This window comes from Colobus angolensis, unplaced genomic scaffold (genome assembly GCF_000951035.1).
Source record: "Colobus angolensis palliatus isolate OR3802 unplaced genomic scaffold, Cang.pa_1.0 Scaffold44, whole genome shotgun sequence".
Lineage (NCBI taxonomy): Eukaryota > Metazoa > Chordata > Mammalia > Primates > Cercopithecidae > Colobus > Colobus angolensis.
In genome coordinates, this window is record NW_012117821.1 from 6,888,149 (window position 1) to 6,899,575 (window position 11,427).

Here is an 11,427-nt window from a genome sequence, read left to right on the forward strand (position 1 = left end):
GGCCACACTCAGTTTTTAAATAGTCATTTGTGAGGAAGGATGAAAAGAACATAAACACACAAATAATATTCTCTGAGACCTCTGATGACCCTCCAAGTGAGGAAAGGATAAAACAGATGTGGGAAAGGGTGTTTTTTAAGAATGCTATTCAGATGTGAGGATAAAACAGGATATGTTTTCAGAAGACAGTCATTAGTTAAATGTAAAATTTTTTCTTTTGTGGGTACAGGGAAGACTTTCTCAGTTTTATTTATTTATTTACTTATTTTGAGAGAGTCTCACTCTATTGCCTAGGCTGGAGTGCAGTGGTGTAATCTTGGCTCACTGCAACCTCCATCTCCCAGGTTCAAGAGATTCTCCTGCCTCAGCCTCCCAAGTAGCTGGGATCACAGGTGCGTGCCACCACACCCAGCTGATTTTTGTATTTTTGTAGAGATGGTGTTTCACCATGTTGGTCAGGCTGGTCTCTAACTCCTGACTTCAAGTGATCGGTGCACCCGCCTCAGCCTCCCAAAGTGCTGGGATTACAGGGTAAGCCACCATGCCCAGTGACTTTCTCAATCTTTTTTTTTTTTTTTTTTTTTGAGACAGAGTCTTGCTCTGTCACCAGGCTGCAGTGCAGTGACACAATCGCAGCTCACTGCAACCCCCGCCTCCCAGGTTCAAGTGATTCTCCTACCTCAGCCTCCCAAGTAGCTGGGATTACAGGTGCGCGCCACCACGCCCAGCTAATTTTTGTATTTTTAGTAGAGACGGGGTTTCACCATTTTGGCCAGGATGGTCGTGATCTCTCGACTTTGTGATCTGCCGGCCTTGGCCTGCCAAACTTTCTCAGTTTTAAAATGTGGGATGTTTCCTTCTAGCAGGACTGAACAAAAAGCACCCTGCTTTGAGGAAAGCAGACTTTACCCTGAATGACCAGCTTGTTGGGAAGCTGGGACAGTCCATTTCCCCTCCGGAAGACATGCTTTAAAACCAGGCAGCATACATAGAGCCCAGATGCTCTTTCTCTATCCCACCCCTGGGACCCCCAAACATCTCAGGCCTGGGCCATCTCTGGCTTTATGGAACCCTTGAGCATTGCTAAGGGTGCGGCCAAGGAAGATTTGAGCTCCACAGTCCAGCAATCATGTTTTACACTTTAATGAGACAGGATTCAATTCAACACTCAGTTCAGGATCAAGTCTACACCTGGGCAAATAAGGTATCCATACTCACCTCACTCTGCCCTGATCTGAGCCACTCCCCACTTTCACCTTCACCAAAAGAGAAGGCAGAGAAGCAGAGAACAGGAAAAACACATTCTTACTGTGAACCCTACCCTATCCTGCTTCCCACACCCCCAACCCGCTGCCCCAGCAAACTACACTTGCAAATCTCACCTCCAACCCCGACCCAAGGATTCTGGGACAAGAAAGTATAAACAGTTGTCATCCATAAGTTTAACAAATCCCATTCAGTTGTGTTTTTTTTTTTTGGAGACGGAGTCTCACTCTGTTAACCAGGCTGGAGTATAGTGGTGCAACCTTGGCTCACTACAACCCCTGTCTCTTCGGTTCAAGCAATTCTCCTGCCTCAGCTTCCGGAGCAGATGGAATTACAGGCGTGCACCACTACCACTATGTCCAGCTAATTTTGTATCTTTAGTAAAGACAAGGTTTCACCATGTCAGCCAGGCTGGTCTCAAACTCCTGACCTCAGGTGATTTGCCTGCCTTGGCCTCCTAAAGTGCTGGGATTACAGATGTGAGCCACTGTGTGCCCGGCCTCCCATTCACTTTAAAGAGTACTTGAGTTATGAAAAGTACAAACAGAAGTTTATCTGAAAACAATATACCTAGTTGTATAAAACAAAATTTTAGTAGAGTTGTTTTTTTTTTTTTAACATATGTAAAATAAAATTCAAAACCAACAGCAGTTTTCTGTTTAGGACAAGTAATGCCCTCATCAGTGGTTAGAAGCAGCCAGAACAATGCTGTCGCTTGACATTACAGGATCTGCTCCTTCTGATAAAGGGACTGGAATATACCGACAGGTCATGCACAGCCTACACATGTCGTTTATCATTATAAACAGAGGCAGCAACTGGAGAACTGTCAGATGACTCACAAACAGCACAACAAAAAAAGCAAAGGTTTCGGGAAATACACTCAGACAGTGCTACTTACTGTATAAATCTGTTTCATCTAGAATCTCAGATTTGATGATTTCTTCAATCACATCTTCTAAGGTGACAATTCCCAGAACTTCATAAAACGGATCTCCTTCACCCTCATTGTTTACCCGCTGCACGATAGCCAGGTGAGATTTACCTTTAGAGAAAATAAAAAGTTTAGGAAGTGACTTTCTGAATTTCCTGAATGACATGTTATACGTGATACGGTAAAAACATCAGCAAACACAGATGCTGGATTACCAAAATCTCTGTTTCAGCATTTTAAAATTGTACTGAGATATCACAAACAAATGGAAGAACTTCATGAACCATTAAAAGGCAGAAAGTTATGCCAGAAGAGTGTCACCCTCGACATACATGGCACTGCACCATTGTTCTCTGCTTCTAATGGTAATGTCTCTTGGTGCATAACCTTTCAGCAACTGCCACCTAAAGAGAGTGGTTCTCAAAGTTCATGGTGCCCTAGGGATTCCCAAGACCCTTCTAGGAGGTCTGTGAGGCCCAACTATTTTCATAAGAATACTAAGATGCTACTGGCCGTTTTCACTGTGTTGACATTTGAGCTGATGGTGAAAGGCACCTTAGCACAGATGAAGGTAGTGGGAGTGAGCTGCACGTAGTGATCACTGTTCTCTGTCACAACGCACATGCAGTAAAGGGAAGGAAGTAGCTTCTGTTAAAAATGTACTGGGCTGGGAGCTGGGGCTCACTCCTGTAATCCAAGAGCTTTGGGAGGCCCAGGCAGGATGACTGCTTGAGCCCAGGGGTTCATGATCAGCCTAGGCAACACTATGAGATCATGTCTCTACAAAAAAACAGAAAAAGTAGCTGGACATGCACGCCTATGATCCCAGCTTCCTGGGAGGCTGAGGTGGGAGGATCCAGGAGTTTGAGGCTGCAGTGAGCTATGATCGAGTCACTGCACTCCAACCTAGGCAACACTGTAAGACACTGTCTTAAAAAAAGTCCTTGCTGAAGCAGTAAACATTAATTTCATTAAATCCTGACCCAAGTACATGTCTTTTGGTAATCTCTATAACAACCTGAGAATTGCCATAAAACATTTCTGTTGAATTCAGAAGTATGGCAGCTGTGCTGAGGAAAGACTCTTGTGATTGACTTGCAAGTTGGACTGGCCATTTTCATTGTTGAATGTTTTTACTTCAAAGACTGACTACTAGACAAACTATGGTTATAACCACATCAGTGGTTATGTCATCACTGCTGACGTTCACCTTTTTCATCATTTGGTTAAGGTTGTGTTTCCCAGGTTTCTCCATTGGAAAGTTACTCATTTTTCCCTTTCCTTAATTCTATTATTTGAAAACAAGTCACTAAGTCTAGCCTACCCATTCAAGGATGGGAGTTAAGCTCTACTTCCTGGAATAGGGAGGTATCTACATATATTACTTGGAAGGAGGAGTACTTACATATATTATTCAATATTCTTCTGTAAAGAAGGTTTCAGACCAAACAAAGTTAATGTAAGAGTCCAAATGTCCAATGGTATGGTTTCAGATTCTACATTGCAACTAACCTTTACGAAATTACTACCTATGGAGTTTTGATGTAATATCAAAGGAGAATACCGATCACTGTCCAAAGAAGCTGATACTCCTCCCTTTTCCAAATGCGTACCTGTGTGAGGCCAGATTCTGATACACTTCAACTAACACAGTATACCACACAGACTGAATGCAAAAGACTGAACCCAGCTGCCTTCCCTTTAGCTTGATTAGACATGCAAAAAGTAAAACAATGGCACTCTTCTACCGTTTGTTTTAGAAATATTTTTATTAAAAACACTATATTAGCATGCAATGGATTACTGTCCTTTAAATCAATGTTTTGAAGGTCTCCATTTTAATTCAAATACATTAATATCAAAAGATAGAACCCACATAAATAAAAGGATCCTGAATCATTTTTAAGAGTTTCAAGGGATCTGGACTAAAAAAAGTTTAACCCATTTATGTCAGAGGTTGCAAGTTTTTGTGAAAAATCAGACCTTAGTGATGATCTTGAGCAGTAGAATATAAATAACCCCCACAAGCTTAGCATTCCAATAATGGAACACTAGGCATAAATAGGTTAAAGACTGCTGCTTTTGGGGATGGATCACTTGAGACCAGGATGGCAAGGGAAGAACATGAGTCGAACAGTTCTGGATTTGAACTCCAGCAGGCCACTCATTAGCCATTACTAGCAGAAGACCATGAGCAAACATAACTTTTCTGAGTTTCAGTCTCCTTATCTTTAAAGCCAGCCTCATAATTGCTACTGCAATAGGGTTGTTGTGAAGATCAGAGATAATGCTGGTACCCAGCAAGGACACTGCCTGGAATCCACTGGCTGATCACTAAGTGGTAATGCTCGTTATTTTATTAATGTTTTTCCTAAATTCTAAGGCACCATCAACTTATTACCAGCTTAGAGGGAACAAAAACCCACTATATTATTACATGTACACAGTAATTGGAAGATGCACCTCAGGCAGGGCACAATGGCTCACACCTGTAATCCCAGCATTTTGGGAAGCCAAGGCAGGAGGATCGCTTGAGGCCAGGAGTTTGGGACCAGCCTGGGCAACATAGTAAGAACTCATCTCTATAAAAAAAAATAAAAGCAAAAAAGACACATTTCAATCTCAAAGATCTTTTAAAATAGTAAGAGTATCTCTCAAACAACAATATTGGTTTTCCCAATCCAAAGCATGTGAAGTATCTAAAACATATCCATAAATGAAGCCAAAATAGGCATAATCTGGAAACTTCATAATCAGCTAATTTTTGTATAACTTCTGTTCAATGACAGAGTGTTTTCTTGGTGGTGGTGGGGTGCAAGAGCTTTAAATGAAGTTTAGTTAACACTTTAAGTTGGGTAAGTTCGCCCAGACACAACCAGCCACATTAAAAATATTCCGAGGGCTGCATCTGATCAAGTTCCCAGCACTTACGCAGACGCTGGCTCTGGTCCTGCGGATCTGTTGGCCCTTTCTTAACTTGGCAGTCTAAGTCAGCTTCTGCTCTGCCTTAGACCCCCTTCTAGGCAGCCGTGTCTACAAGCCTAGAAGTTTAGATTGTTAGACAATTAGGCGTCCTAAAATTTTCATCCCTAGCATGCTCACACTCAAAGAATGAAAATATTTTGAGCAGAGGAGACAAGGAGGGAAACTTATCAGCAATGGATATAAACACTGCATCAGGTCAAGTCAATTCTCATCTCGTCCAGTTGGTCCAGTAGGTTTCTCACATCTGCTTTCCCAAGGACCCAACATAAGCAGTTAAAAATTCTTGGTGAATGCTGTCTGTCGAAAGTTAAATTCTTTTGCTATTCCCAGCTTGTGATCATTTAAAAGGAATTTTCCAAAGCAAGGTCTAATATTAGACTCAAAATGAAGTTTCCATTCCACTGAGGCGCTATTCTCACCAAAGTAACTACCGTATAATCAGATTGTCTTGGAGCAACTCGTTTAAATGCAGATGGACATACTTGAAATACCAGCTCAATAGCACTGACAGATTTGGCTGGAAAGGGCCTTACTCTAGGAGAAATTATTTCTGTGAATTAGGCTTCTTAGACTGAAAATTAAGTTTTCCTCCAAGTTCACTTGTTTTAAAGCTGAAACTTCTGCATCTGCCCCAGGGCCACATTCTTTTAGCTTTGGAATTCCTGGTGAGAAGTCCTGTTTTCTGAAACTTCTTCCCTGTGCACAGTACAAAGGAAAAACAATGACACCTTTCTCCTTCACTCAGGCTTTTGGAGAACAGTGATTCCATGCACCTTTCCACTTAACCATTCACTGCAGGGACTTTAGTCCTTGTCAAGGGATCAATCAAAAGGAAAATGTAAACAACTTTTTTTTTTTTTTTTTTTTTTTTTGAGCCAGGGTCTCACTCCCTGGCTGGAGTGCAGTGGTGTGATTGTAGCTCACTGCAGCCTTGAACTCCTGGGCTCAAGTGATCCTCCCACCTCAGCCTCCTGAATAGCTAGGGCTATAGGCACGCACCACCATGCCCAACTAATTTTTAAATTTTTTGTTGAGACAGGGTCTCACTATATTGCTCAGGCTGGTCTGGAACTCCTGGCCTCAAGTGATCCACATGGGCCTCCCAAATAAACAAGTTTTCAATACAAAAATTTTCAAAACTGAGCTCAAATAGGACCTTTCTTAACCTGAGTATTGGAAAAATTAAGTCAGGACTGAAAACAGAAAAGCAACTCTGGGAAAACGAATAGAAGAATAAACCCAAAACTTAAAAAGATGATAAACTGAAGGATTCTTAACTTCCAAGAATGAAAATATAGCAGTCAGCAAAATATTTAATCACAGATATTAAACACTAAAACTTTTAAATATGCATAGACTAAATAAACTTCACAAACTGCATATAGATCAAATAAAGCATAAATTGTTGTCACAATCAGGGCTTGGAGAGGGCCCTTTCTTGCAAGCTGTAAGAGATCTTGCTGTACACCAGGCAGTTTGAACTGTCCTGGTATTTAAATTCCTACCCCTTCTCCTCCTTTTCTGGTCCTAACGGAGTCTACACAGGCCTGTTTTCAGAATGCAGGGCTTTATAAATACATCTCTCCTCAAATTCAGAATCATAAGCAAGCTATTATGAAATAACAGCCTAGATTGTCCATCTTTCTATAACCACTAGTGCTCAGGGCAGGGCACTAGCACAGGTGAAATTACAAAAACCATGTCTGCACTGGGAGATGGACTAAGCAACTAAAATAATCTACACAAGGTAGAACTGAGATCAAATTTCTACCTCTGCCTGCTTCCACTGCTCCACAAATTAAAGTTTATTATTTTCATATTCTCTCTGAATTGGTAAACCAGCCCAGAATGGTAGTGGATTACCACATTTCCATCTTTTAACCTTACCACACTTCTGGGCTCAAATTTTGAACGACAGATACAGTTTGTATTTTGGTGGTAATAACTGTTTCTATTATGATTAATCCAACAAGGGCACCTGTAACGGCCAGAAGAAAATATGGACTTGTTTGCTATCAGACAATGTTGATGCCAATGAAGTGAAATGGGACTAGGTAGACTAATTAAGGAAAAAAGTCAATGGAATGGATGTAGCAGAAGAGAATTAGGAACAATGTGATATAGCTATGCTGATAAAAAGTGACACATAGTAGTCAAGAAGACCCAATAATGCAAGCACAAGGCAAACTGAGCCTGTGGGGTCCTAAAATGCCACTCAAACAGCAGGAAGAAAACAGAGACCCCACCATGAGAAACTCAAGCCAAACATCTTACATTTGAGATGATATCTGCGTTGCACAACTCCAGGAGGCACTGTTAGCACAGAATGCAATGCTTCATGTTTCCCTGAAGTTGTGAGATGCTGTGGCCTCCTTACTAACCAAGGAGAGGGCAAATGAAGCAGCTGATACGCTTTTTTAAATTTCGGATCTACTAACATAAAATTATAATAATTCAATGAATAGGAATCAATAAAATTTCAAAGAGGGAGTTCTACAGAACTAGTGATAAAAGAAGCAAAAGCTCTGCAAGTCCAAATTTAGGTTCCATGTCACTGACGAAAAATGACATGATATTTTTAATGGCTATACTTAAGATCTCCAGAGGAAGCTAATTTGCATATTGGCAGTCAAAGAAGTCAATACACTTTAAACATGATCACAATTGGATTTAGTCAGATTTACAAGTAAACAAACTGATCAAGTGAGAGAATGTATATGAACATAATATATAAGCCATAAAATCCAGGCTATGAATGAATTCTGAACAATGAACTATAGTCGCACAATTTCATTTGTTTGTTCCATAAATATCTGCTGACCACCTACTATGAGCCAGGCCCATACCACAAGGACCAAAACACAGCACTGGCTCTCAAGAGGCATTCGAGCATGGCAGACGGACACTAGGGAAGCAGACTCTGGGAAAACTAATAGAAGAATAAACCTTGAAGTGAAAAGGCATGTTGGGTCGTGTTAAGGTGCTGTGGAGAACAACAGTAGGGGTGGGATGACATTTAATACAGGATGGTCCCCCCTGCCCCACCCCCTCCACTCGCCCGGAGCAAGGAAGTCAACCCTGGGCTGCGTGTTTTCAGGTAGAATAGTTGGGAGGCCCTGAAGAGGGAGGGGCTTGATGCGCTGTGGTGGGTGGGGAGCCAGGAGGCCACTGTGGCTGGAAGCAAGTGGGCAGGAGGGCGAGAGGAAAGGTGAGCTGTATGGGGTGGGATGCAGGCCATGTAACCATCGGAAAGGCTTTAGCTCTCACTCCGTGGTTGCTGCAAGGCTCTGGCAGAAGAATGACATGATCTGCACTGTTTTAAAAGAGTCCCTCTGGCTGCATGGTTGAGAAAGGCCTGGCAGCAGGTGGGAGGAGAATGGCCCTGGGAAAGGGCTGAGGTGGGCAAACCCAATCAGGAAGTTACCAGTAAGCCAAGCCAGGGAGGATGGTGGCTTGGGCCCCGGGGGCAATGGTGCAGGTGATGAGAAGTAACTGCATTCTGGATAGACAGTGTTTTAGAAAGAGCCCGCAGGGTTTGCTGATGGACTGGATAGGGGGTGGAGGAGAATGAGAGGAGTCAGGATGACTTGCTTTTTGGCCTGCCACTCCCGGTGGAGGACAGTGCATGGCATCAGTCTAGAAGGCAGAAGTCAGCTCGATTTTGGAAGGTTAAGTTTGACATCCTAGTGGAAATGTCAAACAGATACATGAGTCCAGAATTCAAGAGAGAGAGAGACATGTAAGCTACAGATAAAACCTGAGAGAGTACGGATGGTAGCAGAGCCAGAAACGCACTGAGATCACCTAGGCCATGGATGGCGAGAAGAGCCAGTGCTGAGCATGGGGGTGCCCGAGTTTCCTGGGTCAGGAGGCTGAGATAGAACCAAAGAGAGACTTGAGAAAGAGTGGCCAGCAGGAAGGGGAGGGGAGAATAAAGGGAATGGGTGGTTTTGGAAGCCACATTAAAAAACGAAAAATAAAAACCGTTCCAAAGAGCAGAGAGCAGTCGTAAGTATCGAATGCAGCCGAAAGGTCAAGAAAGGTGATTTTGGCGACAGAAGATGCTGGAGATAAAGACTGTGGTGGAGGAAGGGCCTGAGGGTCACAGTGTAAGTGACATGCGGAAGATCCTATAGTCTCTGGCCAGTGTGCTTTCTACTCGAGCCCTTCCTGCTTCTAACAGGGAGGCCCAAACTGGCCTGCTTCTGCCAGGTAGCCTTGACCAGAGAGAAAAGGCCTGTCATTAGGACAGTTTGGCTGTCCTCTCCAAAGTAACACCTCCTTCTTTGAGTCCCTAGATCTGAACATGACATCATTAGATTTCCAATCACCCAGGCTTTAAAACTCTAAAATCTTTGCCTTTTCTTTTTCTTCCTTTTCAATGAAGAATGAATGAGTGAATAGGTACACACATACAGCTGCATAAGATGCACAGCTCAGTGAAACTTGACATTTGTATATACCTGGAAAACTACCACTGGGAAGAGCTGGTGGGAGTCAGGGTGTTGACAACAGCTACAGGGGTGGGTGAGATGGGAGATGGGGCTGGAGACAGGAGCGGGGAATAGGTGATGCAGTGATAAGAGGAGGGGCTAAGTGGGTTCAGCAGACTTCGGGCTCCAAGGGGAACACCCTCCATGTGGCCCCTTCAGTAGGGCTCCCTTTCCTGCCCCTTCCCTTTGTTGACAGCAGGTCCCTTTAGGATAGACAGATCACATGCTGATCCAGCAACAGGGCATGTCATGATAACTGAGTGGCAGCACAACTTCAGAATAAGAGAAGCAATTCTCCTCCCGTATTTAGCTATATCTGGAATCTTAGTTCAGGTCTGGGTCTTGTATTTTACAAGAGGCAAACTGAGGGGAAATGCTGTACCATATACAAACTATGTCACAGGAGGAACAATTACATAAGCCAGAGATGTTTAGATGGAAGAGACATCTGGGCAGGGATGAGGTTGACAGCAGCCTTCAAATATCTAAAATCAGTCAGCTCCATGCCTCCTCACCCCATAGCTTGTTATCTGCACACCTGGAGCTCAGTGTGCCACAACGTGGTCTCCCTGATTAGACCATCAGCTCCAGAAAAACTCCGGATCCACCTTCATGTTAGTCCTCAGCGCCTGCCAAGTCTAGCACAACGGCCAACACTCCAGTTTCTTCTCTACTCCTCCATTCACAAAGGAAGACTTACTCACCATAACATAACCACAGCATTCCATCACGCACACACAGTGCTCACTTCTCATCAGTACTAAATTAGAGAGAAAATGTTCCTAGGGCAGGGCTCAAAGGCATCAGCACACTATAACCGCCACTCTCCCCTTCTTAAACTTCATCCACCCAGACTTGACTTTTCACAGTCAGGTCCTCCATGGCCCTACTTGCCCCTTCCTCTGCTTGAGCCCTTTTAATCCGTTTTAACCTTGCTCTTAACTCCACGCATAGTATCACCCATACCAGGAAGCCTGTTCTATTCCCAAAGGCAGAACTTATCTTTTGTATTTTTGAGCTCCTATAACGTCATCTGAATTTCTCTTAAGGCATCTGTCTTTTTTTTTTTTTGAGATGGAGTCGCACTCTGTTAACCAGGCTGAAGTGCGGTGGTGCAATCTTGGCTCACTACAACCTCTACCTCCCAGGTTCAAGTGATTCTCCTGCCTCAGCCTCCCAAGTAGCTGAGATTACAGGCGTGCACCACCATGCCTGGCTAATTTTTGCATTTTCAGTAGAGAGGGGTTTCACCATGTTGATCAGGCTGGTCTTGAACTCCCGACCTCAGGTGATCCCCCCTCCTCGGCCTCCCAGAGTGCTGGGATCACAGGCATGAGCCACTGCGTCTGGTCATATCTTTTTCTTATACTAAGTTTGTGATCTTTTCCCTGCTAGACTGGAAGCTCCTTGTTTCTCATCTTTCTCTCAGAACACCTAGCTTGATGCCACCTTTTACAAAGAGCAGGTAGGAAGGGGGTCAGCCCTCATAGAGCCCCAGCCCCTCACTCACTGCCCTAACACACATAACCCACTAGGGCTGCCCTGCCACAGCTGCACCATACCTGGGCTATGGGAGTACCTGGGGCTCTATACCCACATTACTTTTTTTTTTTTTTTTTGAGACAGAGTCTCACTCTGTCGCCCAGGCTGGAGTGCAGTGGCACGATCTCGGCTCACTGCAAGCTCCTTCTCCTGGGTTTACGCCATTCTCCTGCCTCAGCCTCCTGAGTAGCTGGGACTACAGGCGCC

General features: G+C 43.7%; 1 protein-coding gene across 2 annotated transcripts in view; it reads right to left on the reverse strand.

The window, feature by feature from the left end:
• The window catches only part of CNNM2 (cyclin and CBS domain divalent metal cation transport mediator 2), a 185,509-nt gene that overhangs the window by 28,091 nt on the left and 145,991 nt on the right, over positions 1–11,427 (reverse strand). For both annotated transcript variants that reach the window (XM_011957363.1, XM_011957362.1), the window contains exon 2: positions 2,168–2,311. In XM_011957363.1, coding sequence (XP_011812753.1) covers positions 2,168–2,311 — 144 coding nt within the window. The remainder of the gene's footprint in view (positions 1–2,167; positions 2,312–11,427) is intronic.